This window comes from Theropithecus gelada, chromosome 13, assembly GCF_003255815.1.
Source record: "Theropithecus gelada isolate Dixy chromosome 13, Tgel_1.0, whole genome shotgun sequence".
Classification (NCBI taxonomy): Eukaryota; Metazoa; Chordata; class Mammalia; order Primates; family Cercopithecidae; genus Theropithecus; species Theropithecus gelada.
In genome coordinates, this window is record NC_037681.1 from 75,908,213 (window position 1) to 75,924,507 (window position 16,295).

At 38.1% G+C, this 16,295-nt stretch overlaps 1 protein-coding gene across 2 annotated transcripts in view; it reads right to left on the minus strand.

The window, feature by feature from the left end:
• The window catches only part of CLHC1 (clathrin heavy chain linker domain containing 1), a 68,349-nt gene that overhangs the window by 13,203 nt on the left and 38,851 nt on the right, over nt 1-16,295 (minus strand). For both annotated transcript variants that reach the window (XM_025355016.1, XM_025355015.1), the window contains one exon: nt 2,085-2,259. In XM_025355016.1, coding sequence (XP_025210801.1) covers nt 2,085-2,259 — 175 coding nt within the window. The remainder of the gene's footprint in view (nt 1-2,084; nt 2,260-16,295) is intronic.

Genomic DNA, 16,295 nt, shown 5'->3' on the forward strand with positions numbered 1-16,295 from the left:
AACAGCAATTTTAAATGACCACTCTAACAGAGTACATGACCTATAAGTGGTTCTAAAAAATACTGATAGACTTTCAAAATAAATTTAACATAATTCGTTTAATAATTTTCTCATTTTCCCTAGTGTATACTTTTGTTGTTGTTGTTTGTTTTTTGAGACAATATCTAATTCTGTTGCCCAGGCTGGAGTGCGGTGGCATGCTCAAGTTCACTGAAGCCTTGATCTCCAGGTTCAAGTGATTTTCCCACCTCAGCCTCCTAAGTAGCTGGGACTACAGGCATGTGCCACCACGTCTGGGTTATTTTGTTTTATTTTATTTTTTTCATAGAGATGAGGTCTCCTATGTTGCCCAGGTTAATCTTGAACCCCTAAGCTCAAGCAATCCTCCTGCCCTGGCCTCCCAAAGTGTTGAGATTACAGGCATAAGCCACCATGACCAGCCTTCAAATTTTCTTTATAAGCTAACAAAACTGATTTTCTTGTTTTGTTCAAGGCTTAACAAAATTCAAAACATTTCTAAATAAAAAGTCAATGTCTGAATAAACTGTATAATTTTGCCAAACATGGTAATTTTAGGTGCATGGGAATAGGCTCTCAGGCCCTAAGATGGGTTCTTCTTCTTCTTTTCTTTTCTTTTTTTTTTTTTTTGAGATGGAGTTTCGCTCTTGCTGCCCAGTCTGAAGTGCAATGGCACAATCTCGGCTCACCGCAACCTCTGAGTTCAAACTATTCTCCTGCCTCAGCCTCCCAAGTAGCTGGGATTACGGGCAGGCGTCACCACATCCAGTTAACTTTGTATTTTTAGTAGAGACAAGGTTTCTCCATGTTGGTCAGGCTGGTCTCCACCTCCCAACCTCAGGTGATCCGTCCGCCTTGGCTTCCCAAAGTGCTGGGATTACAGACGTGGGCTGCTGCAACCAGCCAAGATGTGGTTCTTCTTTGTGTGAAAATTGAAGACTGACTCTGCCCTACCCCAAGGTATTCACACAGGAATGTTCTATGAAAGGTCTTTACTTGCTCCCAAGCTTATAATTGTGATAGATATGTATATGAATATGTATATCCCCAGTGTCACTGTGTACTTACAATCATTCCTACAATTGCTTTATGGTTTGCTCATAATTATGAAAAGCCAGCAGGCATAGCGATTGTTCTACTTATAGCCAGAAGTATCCACGAGGAGAAAAAAAGCTCACAGGAAAACCTAGGATTCGTTTCTTAGATGACCTGATAGGATTTTCACCCTTTGCAGCTGTGTAACTAGTGAGGAAAGTTCATAGACCAGAAAAGCCAAACATTTGGTTGAAATGATGCTGTTCTGTTCTCTGCTCTAGATGGGAGCCATCTTCCCGCAAATGTTACTTTAAAGGATCTCCTCTCCTTTGCCTATGTCTATTGATAACTCTTGTCAATTTCTATCACCCCGATAATAGTCAATATGAAAATAAAGTTATTTGGAATGTAGTTGTGTATTTGCTAAGAAAATTAGATTTCTACAGGAAACTAAATGCATATATATATATTTTTTAGACTGAGTCTCGCTTTGTCACCCAGGCTGGAGTGCAGTGGCACGATCTCGTCTCACTGAAACCTCTGCCTCCCTGATTCACACGATTCTCCTACCTCAGCTTCCCGAGTAGCTAGGACTACAGCCGTGTGCCACCATACCTGGCTAATTTTTGTATTTTTAGTAGAGATGGGGTTTCATCATGTTGGCCAGGTTGGTCTTGAACTCCTGACCTCAAGTCATCTGCCCACCTTGGACTCCCAAAATGCTGGGGTTGCAGGCATGAGCTGCTGCACCTGGCCACCATGCCTGGCTAATTTTTGTATTTTCAGCAGAGACAGGGTTTCACCATGTTAGCCAAGCTGGTCTTGAACTCCTGACCTCAAGCCATCCTCCCAAAGTGTTGGGATTAGCGGCATAGGCCACCATGCCCGACCACTAAACACTTTCTGATTAATTGCATAGGGACCTGAAGTAAATGTTCAAGTAACATATTGATAAAACTATTAATATTTTTAGAACAAACAACTTTATTAACCAAATGTCAAAATTAAGTTAAAAGCTTAATTTTGCTTACCTTTGCTGTGTAACCCAATTGATAACTAAATCTAACCGTTTTTCCGATAATCCACATTTGATTCCTTCCAGGGTTAGAGCTGCATCAACAGGACATCGAAAAGCATGACTTGTGATAAAGAGGGCCTCAAAAAATAAGAGTAGTGGAAGAGGCTTTCCTCTAATTTTTCCAACAGCTACAGAAAGGAGAAAATTTTCTGAGTCAAATACTTTAAGAAATAGTTTGCTTTTTCTTATTTCATATTACTATTTTCGTGCCTTTGCTTTTCTAAAACTTTAACAATCTAAAATTACACATTTATAATTTTTAACTCATGCTTATAGATTAAACTTTATATTCTGGATAATGACTAAATATCACGGGCCATGTGCAGATGGAGGCAGAGATTGGAATGATCTGCTACAAGCCAAGGGAGGCTAAAAATTGCTGACAACCACCAGAAGCTAGGAGAGAGGCATGAAATGGAATCTCTCTTAGAGCCTCCAGAAAGAATGAACCCTTGACACCATGATTTCAGACTTCTGGCCTCCAGAACTGTGAGATAATATATTTTTCTTTTAAGTCATAGGGTTCTCCTGTTAATGAGGCCAATTTACCTCATTCTTTGGTCATAACCAAAGAAAACAAAAGGTGCAGCTGCAGATACACTGAGGATAAAATTCCTAATGTAAACTAACCTGCTCTAATGACCAATCACATGAGGCAAATATAAAACTGGACATTTAAAGGTATATACTTAGACTAACATAACCTAACTTGGAAAATATTTCAATGAGAATGACAAATTAGGATCCTGAAATTTACATGTAGATTCAGCCAGTGACCAAATAAAGTATGCCAATCCCAAATCAGCATGACTACAATTCATTTTTTATTAAGCTGTATGTACACTCAATGTTTGAACTTGCAGGGGAGGAAGACTGTTAATTTGAATTCTTAATTAATCCATCAGATTATTTTCCTTTTTGTGAGCAGAAAATAAATTTACCACCATATCTTATTTCCTAGATTTTTATTTAGTTCTCCTCCTCAAAGTCAAGTGAGACAGTTTAGAGAGAACTGGATATGGATGTCTTGGAATTTAGAGAACAAAAAGACCAGAGCCTGATATTTGCCTGGAAAGTGTAAAGGTGAAAGGCTAGAGTGAGTAAAGAGAATTAAAGTACGAGCAAATTCTACTTCCACAAGATTGCATGTTCCTCCAGGGTGAAGGAGATTCCATGAAAGGCAGGTAGGCTGGTTGTCTTGAAAAGGCTCTCTCGGAGAGGTCAGATAACCCCACCTGAGAGTCTTTGGGGGTACACACCACCAGAAGTAGCTAAAGGGGAGTCATAAGCAGCCAGCTAAAGTAATACCTCCTGAATCAATAAAAAGCACCACGGCAAGTCCCCAGTGAGGGAAGGCCCTAAAAAGCAAAGACTAAAGCAGTCAACTAGGAGCCATCATTGGGCATCTACCACACCCAAGAAACATCAAAGCCAAATGACCACTGCACCAGTTGAGTAAGACCTTTCCTGTCCCTTATATAACCCCACTGTAAAGCTGCCTAGTGATTAGAAGAGGAGGGAGCAGCAGAGTAAAGAAGCAGCAAACATGTCTCCTGAGCCTCAACAGGTTCTAGAGCCAAACCAGAGCCAAACCAGGGTAAGGGGAAAATTTTTAGATTAAACAAGAGACTGCAGTTTCTATTTAGTTTAGACTAGACTTTTCGGTACCTAAACATAAAACTATTAATATCTGAAAGTGAGTGAAAAAAAGCTATGTGACGTGACCAAGATATTATCCAATAAAATAAATAGGAACGTCAACACAGTCCTTTTAAAGGGCAATGGTGAGGAAGAAAAAAGTTGTTTCTTGCTTTGTACTCTATCAAGTCTAGCTTGAACTTTAGACTCTATCATGTCTAACTGATCTATGATCCAGTTTTATAGATATCAAAGCTGGTAAAACCAGAATAAAAATTGATTCTGCATCTGATTGAGGGTCTACTAATGGAATGTATGGATTTTCACAAGATAATATATAATATCTATTTTTTAATTGTTCACAGACTTTTTAAACTTATTTCTCAACTCTCAGATATACTGTATTGTAAATAAAATTAATTCTGAATAAGTGGTGTGGTGCTAAAAACCCCTAAAGCTTGTATAGTGCTTTGAAATTATCAACTGGTCTTAACCAATAACTCTAATAAGGTGGGTATCATTAAAATTCCTAGTTTTCTTTTCTTTCTTTCTTTCTTTTTTTTTTGTCTTTGAGATAGAGTCTCACTCTGTTGCCAGGCGGGAATGCAATGGTGCAATCTCAGCTCAATGCAACCTCTGCCTCCCGTGTTCAAGCGATTCTCCTGCCTCAGCCTCCCATTTAGCTGGTGCATGCTACCACACCTGGCTAATTTTTATATTTTTAGTAGAGACGGAGTTTCACCATGTTGGCCAGGATGGTCTCGATCTCTTGACCTTGTGATCCGCCTTCCTTGGCCTCCCAAAGTGCTGGGATTACAGCCATGAGCTACCACGCTCGGCCTGTTTTCTTTCTTTTCTTTTCTTCTCCTTTTTGTTTTTTCAGACAGGGTCTCACTCTGTCGCCCAGGCTGGAGTGCAGTGGTACGATCATGGCTCACTGTAGTCTTAACTTCTCAGGTTCAGGTGATCCTCCCACTTCAGCCTCCTGGGTAGCTGGGACTATAGTCATGTGCCACCACGGCTGGCTAATTTTTTTTTGTATTTTTTGCAGTGACAGAGTTTCGCCATGTTGCCCAGGCTGGTCTTGAACTTCTGGGTCAAGCAATCTGCCTACCCCAGCCTCCCAAAGTGTTGCTACTACAGGCACGAGCCACCACACCTGGCCAACATTCCTGTTTTTCAAGTAATAAAACTGAATTTCAAGTAGATAAAGTAGCTTGCTCAAAGAACACAATGCAAGTGTATACTAAAGATAAAATTGAAACAAAGGTATTGTGCCTCCTACCCAACATTTTATAACATTCTATCTTCTTCATGTTTTGTGATAAGTTAAATATATATACATTTACACACACATATGATGGCAGAAGATTTCTTAGGCCAGGCATGGTGGCTCAAACCTGTAATCCCAGCACTCTGGTAGGACGAGGCAGGCAGATCACAAGGTCAGGAGTTCGAGACCGGTCTGACCAACACGGTGAAACCCTATCTCTACTAAAAATACAAAAATTAGCTGGGCGTGGTGGCACATGCCTTTAATCTCACCTACTCAGAAGGCTGAGGCAGGAGAATCGCTTGAACCCAGGAGGTGGAGGTTGCAGTGAGCTGAGATCGCGCCACTGCACTCCAGCCTGGGTGGCAGAGTGAGATCCGTCTCAAAAAAAAAAAAAAAAAAAAAAAAAAAGATTTCCTATACCTACTATAGATTAACAAGATTAAGGGCAATTCAATTAGACTTTCAGGTAAAGATGGCAGACTGAACACACACATTCAATTTTAGTTCATTAAAATCATTAAAATAATAGTAAAGGGATTTCATAAGAACAAATTTAAAAGGAAATAACAAACAAAATTCTGAAAACCAGAAAATAGAGAGTGGAAACTAGCATAGAAGAGCCTTAAAAGTTTGATTCCTGGCTGGGAGCGGTGGCTCACGCCTGTAATCCCAGCACTCTGGGAGGCCGAGGCCGGCAGATCACGGGGTCAGGAGACGGAGACCATCCTGGCTAACACGGTGAAACCCTGTCTCTACTAAAAATACATAAAATTAGCCTCTACTAAAAATGCATAAAATTAGCCGGGCGTGGTGACAGGCGCCTGTAGTCCCAGCTACTGGGGAAGCTGAGGCAGGAAAACTGCATGAATCTGGGAGGCGGAGCTTGCAGTGAGCCAAGATTGCACCACTGCACTCCAGCCTGGACGACAGATGGAGACTCCGTCTCAAAAAAAAAGTTTGATTCTTAAACTACCAATAAGGAAAACCAAGAAGAAGCAATCCAGTTCACACCAAACAACACAGAAAGCCTCAGGAATTGCCAGCACCAGGAGCCTCTGTAATGAGATGAGCTAAAACTAGAAATCTTGGCTGAAAGGCTGTTTAAAAAGCTATCCCTCACCCAGTCAGATGATACCCCCTTCCAGTACCTAGAAAAAGCTGAGGATTATTCTCTGAAAAAAATAAAACAAAAGGTGTCTACATGAAGACAGCAGACACAGTTGAGGGTAGAAATGCCAAACTATTAATACGCCTTTTTTGAATTTCCAGAGAACTTTCTTCATATTACTAGAATCACACTACATATAAGCTCCATGATGCAAATCATTTTTGCAGGTTTTATTTTCTGCTACATCCACAGCACCTAGAACAATGCCCAGCATATATTAGATAATCAATTTTGTTGAATGAAGAGTAAATGAATAAACAAATGAATGAGTTGGTTCCACACTTGTCTGTCTCTTTATCTCTCTTCCCAGTTAGTCCTTTATCTCATTGAAAGGATTAGGTCTTACTAATCTTTGTATCTTAATACCTAGGTCATAACAGTTTAAGCTACAGTTAAAAATAGTCTATTTATTAAAATTTTCTGAAAATGTTATAGGAATGTACTTCTGTGAACATTATTTTATTGGAAGCTCTGCTTCTACCAATGATATCTTTGAGCTTTAATATGTCTTAAAAACTAGGTTTTATACAAACTTTTAAAAACAGAAAGCAACTGTCTAAAAAATAAGTATTTTAAGATTTAAGTAATTTTAATCGATTCTAAGCTATCAAACTTCGGATGGGCCTTTAAAGATCTAAGACTCTGAAAACGTGACAGTGTGGCTCACATGGACTACTATTCCTGGCTATATCTTTCCCTCTCCTTAGATAAAATAAAACAACCTACATCCACATGGGAATGAAGTTTGAATTTCAGTTATGTATGTGATTCAGGAAGCCAAAGCCAAGAAATTAACGAAGATCAGTTTAAGGCTGTGAAACATCAGAGACCAGGCAGAGACAAACATAAAGCCTTTCCAGAGAATACATAGTAATCCCACAGTGGGGGAGAAATTACGTTCACAATATTATCAATGTAAAAAGCTTACAATATTATAAATAAAAATTATCAGTCACACAAATCAAAGCGCATCCATGAGCAAGAGTTAGGATACCCAATAATCTGGAGAATTTATATACTTCAGAACTACACACAACTGACTATAAAAGAAAGTACAAAATATCTATGTTTGGCTGAGCACAGTGGTTCATGCCTATAATTCCAACACTTCAGGAGGCCAAGGTGGGAGGAATGCTTGAGCCCAGAAGTTTGAGACCTGCCTGGGCAACACTGAGATGTCATCTCTACAAAAACAACAACAACAAAAAAACACATTAACCAGGCATGGTGGGTGTGCCTATACTCCCAGCTAAGTGGGAGGATCACTTGAGCCTAGGAGGTCAAGGTTGCAGTGAGCTGTGATCACACCACTGCACTCCCACCTGGATGATAGAGTGAGACCCTGTCTCAAAAAAAAATTATATGTTTAAAATTATTAGAAATATAAAGGTAGAAATGGAAGCCATAATAAAGAGGAACAGATTTTTAAAACAAGCAGATTTGAAATTTTCTAGAAACAAAAGATATGATCATTGAGGTGGCACTACAAATTAGTGGAGAAAGTACAGACTTTACATAAATAGTACTAAAATAGAGAAACTATATGTTTAAAAAAATAAGGCTGGGCGCAGGGGCTCACGCCTGTAATCTCAATACTTTGGGAGGCTGAGGCGGGCGGATCACCTGAGGTCAGGAGTTTGAGACCAAGCTGGCTAACATGGTGAAACCCCGTTTCTACTAAAAACAAAAAAACAGTAATAAAAGAAATTAGCCAGGCATGGTGGCATGCTCCTGTACTCCCAACTACTCCTGAGGCAGGAGAATCGCTTGAACCCGGGAGGCAGAGATTGCAATGTGCTGAGATCATGCCATTGCACTCCAGCTTGGGCAACAAGAGCGAAACTCCGTCTCAAATAAAATAAAGTAAAACTGGGCCTGGCACAGTGGCTCACGCTTGTAATCCCAGCACTTTGGGAGGCCAAGGCAGGAAGATCACTTAGACTCAGGAGTTCCAGACTAGCCTGGCCAACATGGCGAAACCCCATCTCTACCAAAAATACAAAAATTAACTGGGTGTGGTGGTGCATGCCTGTAGTCTCAGCTACTCAGTGGTTGGGGCACGACAATCACTTGAACCTGGGAGGAGGACGTTGCAGTGAGCTGAGATCGAGCTACTGCACTCCAGCTCAGGCGACAGCGCAAGACTCTGTCTCAAAAAAAAAAAAAAAAAAAAATTATTATTAAAGAAAACAACTGAACTCCCAAATCATACTGAACACAAAAACAAGTTTCAGGTAGCTTAAAAACCTAAATGTAAACAGCAAAACTATGATATTTTCAGACGAGAAAAAAGAAAAATGAAAAATGACTTAGGGTAGGGAAGGACTTTTACATAATACATAAAAATAATTAACCTAAGAGGAAAAGACTGATAAATTCCACTACATTAAAATTAAAAACTTCCGTTCATCTTAAGATATCATAATAAGAAAATATTTTTGTAACTCATTTTAACTAACAAAAGATTAATATTTACAATACGTAGGTAACTCCTAAAAATCATTGAGAAAAATATAGACAATTCACTAGCAAAATGGGCAAAAGATCTTAAGTACTTCACAAAACAGGAAATCCAAATACAAAAATATATATGAGCTGAGTGCAGGGGCTCACACCTGTAATCCCAGCACTTTGGGAGGCCAGCATGGGAGGAGGGCTTAAGGCTGGGAGTTTGAGACCAGCCTGGGCAACATAGCAAGTCTCCATCTCTACAAAAGAATTTTAAAAATTAGCCAGGCATGGTGGCTCACAGCTGTAGTCCCAACTACTTGAGACACTGAAGTGGGAGGATCACTTGAGCCCAGGAGGTTGAGGCTGCAGTGAGCCATGTTTGTACCACTGCACTCCAGCCTAGGTGAGAGAGCAAGACCCTGTCTTAACAAAAGGGTATATGTGTACACATATATATGAAAAGATACTCAATTTCACTGGTAGTGAGGCAAGTTCATATTAAAACCATAATAAATTTACATGACCACAAGAATGATAAACATTTAAAGGTCTAACACTACCAACTATTGTCAAAGATATGGAACATAGTTTCAAAATCGTATACATTACCATTGACAATATAAATTAATACAGACACTTTGGGAAAATGTTTGTCATTATATTCAAAAGCTGAAGATATGCGTACCTTATGACTCAGAAAGTTCAATCTTAGATACATATCCCAGAAAACTTTATATATATGCACCAGGATATATTTTCATAGCAAAACTGTTTATAATAAATAGCCCCAAACTAGAAACCATCTCAATGTCCATCCACCACAGAACAGATAAATACATTGTAGTGTATTTCATTCTAGAAGATTTAAAATAAACCACAGCTACATGTAGAAACAAGGCTAAATTTCACAACTAATGTTGAGTGAAAAAAAGACATAAAACAATATAATTATAAGCAATAGTACAATTCAGGAACACATGCAGTATTAAAGAACATATACAGTATAATTCAATTCACATTTAAGTGGAGTGGATTACAAGGATGTGATCCAGCTGCCTACCTCAGTAAATATAAAAGACATATTTTTATTTTCATAGTTTCCTTAAGACACAAGTGAATATTTAAGGCAAAAATAGTAACAATGTATATGATAATAGCACAAAAGAAGAAAGATGATGGTAAGGTTCATGCATTATATACAGAGTAGTAAATTATTAATTCAAGGTAGATTCTGGCAAGCAGTGAATATTATAATCCTTAGAACAACAACTAAAACAATAGTACAAAGAAGTGCAGCCAAAAAGCCAAGATAGGAGAAAAGAGGGAATTTTTAAAAACTATTCAATTCACACAATATAAAATTGAAAAGAAGAAACTAAGGAACAAAGAACTGATGAAAATAATTGGAAAAAATATAGCAAAATGATAGGCTTAAGACCAAATATATCAATGCTTTTGTTAAATAGTTATTATGTTAATTATGTTTAGTTACAGCAAATGAACTAAACATTCCATGTTTAGTTGAGGACTAAATTCAATTCATGAGGACTAAACATGAATTGAGGACATGGAGCTGGAAGTCTGGTGAGGTCGCTGTAGATAAAGATCACAGGGCAGACTACCAGAAGGAAGAGCGCTGCCTGGGGTAAGAGCTTCAAAGACCTGCACAGAGTCCCCCACAGGTCATCAGCTGAGTACTGATTAGCACATGCAGGTGAGGAAGCTACCTAAGGCCAGGGAAAGAACTATTCAGAAGGATTAGAGGGACTAATCCCTAGAGCTTAGACAGAGCTGAGAATAACTCTTCCACCGGAATGGGAAACTTCATAATCCTCAGGTATGAGGTAGAATATTCAGAAAGGTTTTGCCTCAAACCAAACACTGCTCCAGTCCTGCCTAACAAAACTTGAAAACAAGCTCCAGAAGGATCACATTGTTTCCAAGTAACTTACCTATATCCCAGAACAAAGGTTAAGAAGAATTTACCAAAATCCAGCACCATTATAGTAAAATTCTTTTTTTTTTTTTTTTTTTTTTTTTGAGATGGAGTCTCGCTCTGTTGCCCAGGCTGGAGTGCAGTGGCATGATCTCAGCTCACTGCAAGCTCCGCCTCCCGGGTTCATGCCATTCTGCTGCCTCAGCCTCCCGAGCAGCTGGCACTACAGGCGTCTGCCACCACACCCAGCTAATTTTTTTGTATTTTTTTAGTAGAGACGGGGTTTCACTGTGTTAGCCAGAAAGGTCTCGATCTCCTGACCTCGTGATCTGCCTGCCTCGACCTCCCAAGTGCTGGGATTACAGGCATGAGCCACCGCTCCTGGCATAAAATTCTTAATGTCTTGCATCCAATCAAAAATGAAACTTGCAAAAAAGCAAGAAAATATTACTCATAATGAGAAAAAATGTAATAAATCAAAATTGACATGATAGAATTTGTAGAAAAGGATATTAAAAGTTATTATAACTATATTATTTCATATTTATGAGGGAGAGAAAAGATGGAATATGTTAAGTAGAAACATGAGCTGTATAAGAGAAACTCAAATCAAAGTTACAGAGATGAAAACCTACAATGTCTGAAATGAAAAATACACCGGATGGGATTAACTGCAGATTAGATATTGAAGATTAGTGAACTTAAAGACAGCAATAGAAAATATCCAAAATAAAACATAAAAGACTAAAACTTGGACAAAGAATAAATGAGCTGTAGGACAACTTCAAGCATATAATTGATGTCCCTGAATGGTGAGTGGGGAGAAGGGAGGCGGGGGCAGAAACATATTTGAAAAATAATGGCTATGTATTTTCATAAATGAGGAAAATCATAACCCACAGATCCAAGAATCTCAATGGACTCTAAGCATAAGAAGCATGAAAATAAAACTATACTAATGCTCATAATCAAATTGCCAAAAAAAAGTAAAAATGAGAAAATCTTAAAAGTAGTAATAGAGAAAAGATACATATGTACAGAAGAACAAAGATAAAGATGAAATAACATTTCTCAGCAGAAATAATGCAAACCAGAAGACAGTGAAACAAAAATCCTTTAAGTATAGAAAGAAAAAAACGTCTATCTAGAATTCTATACCCAGTAAAAATACCTTTCAAAAGTGAAGGTAAAATGCAGAATTTAAAAGCTGAATGAATGTATCACATGCCAATCTGCACTAAAAGATTAAAGGTAGCTTTTCAAGCAGAAGTAAAATGATACCAGATGGAAATATATATATATATATATATATATATATATATATATTTATATTTATATATTTATATATATATAATTTTTTTTTTTTTTTTTGAGACAGAGTCTCTCTCTGTCACCCAGTCTGGAAAGCAGTGATCTCAGCTCACTGCACCTCTGCCTCCCGGATTCTGGTGATTCTCCTGCCTCAGCCTCTCAAGTAGCTGGGATTACAGGTGCATGCCACCATGCATGGCTAATTTTTGTATTTTTAGTAGAGACAGGGTTTCACCTTGTTGGCCAGGCTGGTCTCAAACTCCTGACCTTGTCATCCTTGGCCTCCCAAAGTGCTGGGATTACAGGCATGAGCCACTGCGCCCGGCCGGAAAAATAGATTTATACAAAGAAATGAAGACTAGATGTGGTATATGCTATGAATGTAAGTATTTAGATGTGTAGTGTTTTTATTCTATACATCAAGTGGTATAATATCACTTGAGAATAGAATAGGGTAAGTTAAAGATATCATCTATAAAACCTACAGCACAACCAAAATAAGACAATAATGAGTTATACAGCTCCTAAGTCAACAAAGGAGAAAAATATTCAATTAATCCAAAAGAAGCCAGAAAAAGCAGAAAAAAGGTTAAAAAAAAAAAGAAGAAGAAGAAGAGACAAGAAAAATGGAAACAAAACACACCAGCAAAGTGTGGTGGTGTGGTGGTGTACACCTGCACTCCCAGTTACTCTAGAGGCTGAGGCAGGAGGATACCTTAAGTCCAGAAGTTTGGGCTGTAATGCACTATAACTGTGCCTGTGAACAGCCACTGCACTCCAGTCTGGGCAACATAGCAAAATCCTGACTCTAAAAACAAATAAATAAAAACAAAACATAACATGTCAACAACAACATTACATGTAAATAATCTAAGCACCCCAACTAAAAGGCAAAGATTGTCAGATTGTTGTTGTTGTTGTTGTTGTTATTTTGAGATGGACTCTTGCTCTGTCACCCAGGCTGGAGTGCAGTAGTGTGATCTTGGCTCACTGCAACCTCTGCCTCCCAGGTTCATGCGATTCTCCTGCCTCAGCCTCCTGAATACCTGGGATTACAGGCACCCATCACCATGCCCAGCTAATTTTTGTATTTTTAGTAGAGACAGGGTTTCACCATGTTGGCCAGACTGGTCTCGAATTCCTGACCTCAAGTGATCCACCCACCTTGGCCTAAAGTGCTGGGATTACAGGCGTGAGCCACTGCATCTGACCTCAAATTGTATTTTTGAAAAGTAGGATCCAAGTACACATTGCTTAGAAGAAACTGACGTTATATATGAAGACACTAATAGATTAAAAGTTAGAGGACTGAAGAAGATAAACCATGCTAATACTAATCTAAAGAAAGAAGGAATCACTCTTCTGATTTCAAAACTTACTACTAAGCTACAGTAATCAAGATAGTATACTACTGGCATGGGGTAGACATCCCATCTAGCAATGGGATAGAACTGAAAGTCAAGAAATAAACTCTAAATATTTATAGTCAATTGATTTTTGACAAAGAGGCCAAAATTCAATGGATTCAAAGTATTTTCCCAACATGGTGCTGGAAAAACCGGATTATTCATAAGCAAAAGAATGAAACTGGACCCCACCTCACACCCTACACAAAAATTAACCAAAAGTAGATCATGTATCTGAATGTGTAAAACTCTTAGAAGAAAACAGGAGTAGATATCTGTGATCTTAAGTTAGGCAAAGATCTCATAGCTACAACACAAAAGGCAAAGCCATAAAAGAGAAAACTCATAAGTGGAACTTATCAAAATTAAAAACTTTTAATTTCAAAAGAAACCAGTGAAACACTTTTTTTTAATTAAAAAGAGTGAAAAGATAACCCACAGATGGGAAAAAAAATTTGCAAATCAAATAGGGTTTTTATTCAGACTATACAAGGCACTCCTAAAACTCAATAATAAAAACACAAAAAACACAATTTACAAATTATTGGGGGAAACCCCACCCCCGATATTCAACGTGTGTTCTTTTCTATTTCCCTATGTGTCAGCTGGTCTGAGAAATAAAGGGAAAGAGTACAAAAGAGAGAAATTTTTAAGCCAGGTGTCTGGGGGAAACATCACATGTCGGCATGTTCCGTGATGCTCCCTGAGCTGTAAAACCAGCAAGTTTTTATTAGTGATTTTCAAAGGGGAGGGAGTGCACAAATAGGGTGTGGGTCACAGAGATCACATGCTTCAAGGGCGACAACAGATCACAAGGCAGAAGATCAGGGCGAAACTAGAATCACTAATGAACTTCCGTGTCCCGCTGTGCACAAATTGTCAGGGTTCAAGAGGAGAGAACCGGTCTGACTAGAATTCGCCAGGCTGGAATTTCCTAATCCTAGCAAGCCTGGGGGCGCTGCAGGAGACTAGGGCGTGTTTCATCCCTATCTACATCTGCATGAGGCAGACACTCCCAGGGTGGCCATTTTAGAGGCTCTGCCCTGGGAATGCATTCTTTTCCCAGGGCTGCTAATTATTAATATTCCTTACTGGGGAAAGAATTCAGCGATATTTGTCTTACCCATTTTCGGTAATAAGAGAAATATGGCTCTGCTCCGCCCAGCCCACAGACAGTCAGACTTTAAAGTTATCTCCCTTGTTCCCTGAAAATCGCTGTTATCCTGTTCTTAAGGTGCTCAGATTTCATATTGTTCAAATACACATGCTCTACAAACAATTTATGCAGTTAACTCAATCATCACAGGGCCCTGAGGTGACATTCATCCCTAGCTTATGAAGATGATGGGGTTAAGAGATTAAAGACAGGCATAGGAAATAACAAGTGTATTGATTGGGGAAGTGATAAATGTTCATGAAATCTTCACAATTTATGTTCAGAGACTGCAGTAAAGACAGGCATAAGAAATTATAAAAGTATTAATTTGAGGAACTAATAAATGTCCATGAAATCTTCACAATTTATGTTCTTCTGCCATGGCTTCAGCCAGTCTCTCCATTTGGGGTCACTGACTTCCCGCAACACAAATGACCAAAGGATAGACATTTCTCCAAAGAAGATATACAAATGGCCAAGAGACAAGTCAAAAGATGCCCAACATTATTGGTCATTATGGATGTGTAAATAAAAACCACAATGAGATACTGCTTCACACTTTGAGAAAGTCTATAATCAAAAGATAGGTAAAAACACATCCTGTTCATAAGGAACCCTTATACATTGCTAGCAGGAATGGAAAATGGTACAACCAAACAGATAAGCAGTTCCTCAAAGTGTTAATACAGAGCTACCACATAATTTAGCTCAGCAATTTCACTCCTAAGTCTCTACCTAAAAGAAATAAAAACATGTAACCACACAAAAACTTGTATACAAATGTTCATAGCAGCATTATTCATAATAGCCGAAAAGTGGGAAAAGCCCAATGACCATCAACTGATGAATGTATAGACAAATGCAGTACATTCATACAATGGAATATTATTTAGCCATATAAAGAAATGATACGTGCTACAGCATGAGCAAACCTCAAAAACATTATGCTAAGTGAAAGAAGCCTGTACTAAAAAGACCACATAGTACATGATCCTATTTACACAAAAGGACCAAAACAGGTAAATCTATACTGACAGCAAATAGATGAGTGGTTCCCTACAGTTTGGAGAGGAAGAAGAGATCAGGGAATGAGGAATTAATGGGTACAAAGTTTATTTTTGTAATGATGAAAATGTTCTAAAATTAGGTTATGGTGATGGTTTCACAACTCTGTATTAGAGTAAAATCACTGAATTTTGTGGAGATTTTCCCACAAAGGCAACATATCCATTATACTAATAGAAAAGAACAAAACTAACATAATCATCTCAATAAATGTAAAAAAGTATTTGACAAATCTAATATCCATTTCTGATTCTCAGCAACCACGAATACAAGATAATTTCTTCAACCTCTTAAAGGGCATCTATGAAAAACCTATAGCTAATAATTAATGATGAAAAACTAAATGCTTTATCCCTAAGATCATGAACAAGGCAGAAATATCTGCTTTTATCACTTCTATTCAAAACTGTATTGGAGGATTTAGCCAGTACAATAAAGCAAGAAAAAAAAAAAAAGTGATCCAGATTCAAAAAGAAGTAAAACTGTCTTTATTAGCTGATGACATGATCACTTATATAGAACATTCTAAGAAAGCCACAAAAGTACTAGAACTAACAAAGATTTAGCAAAGTCACAGGATACAAGACCAATATACAAAAGTCAACTGAATTTTTTAAAATTTCTTTTTTAAAAATAAAAACGGCATATCTGTATATATTTAAGGTCTACAACATGAAGTTTGATATACATACTGAAATGATTAATACGTCAAGCTACTCAACATATCCATTACTTCTGTGTGTGTGTGTGCATGTGT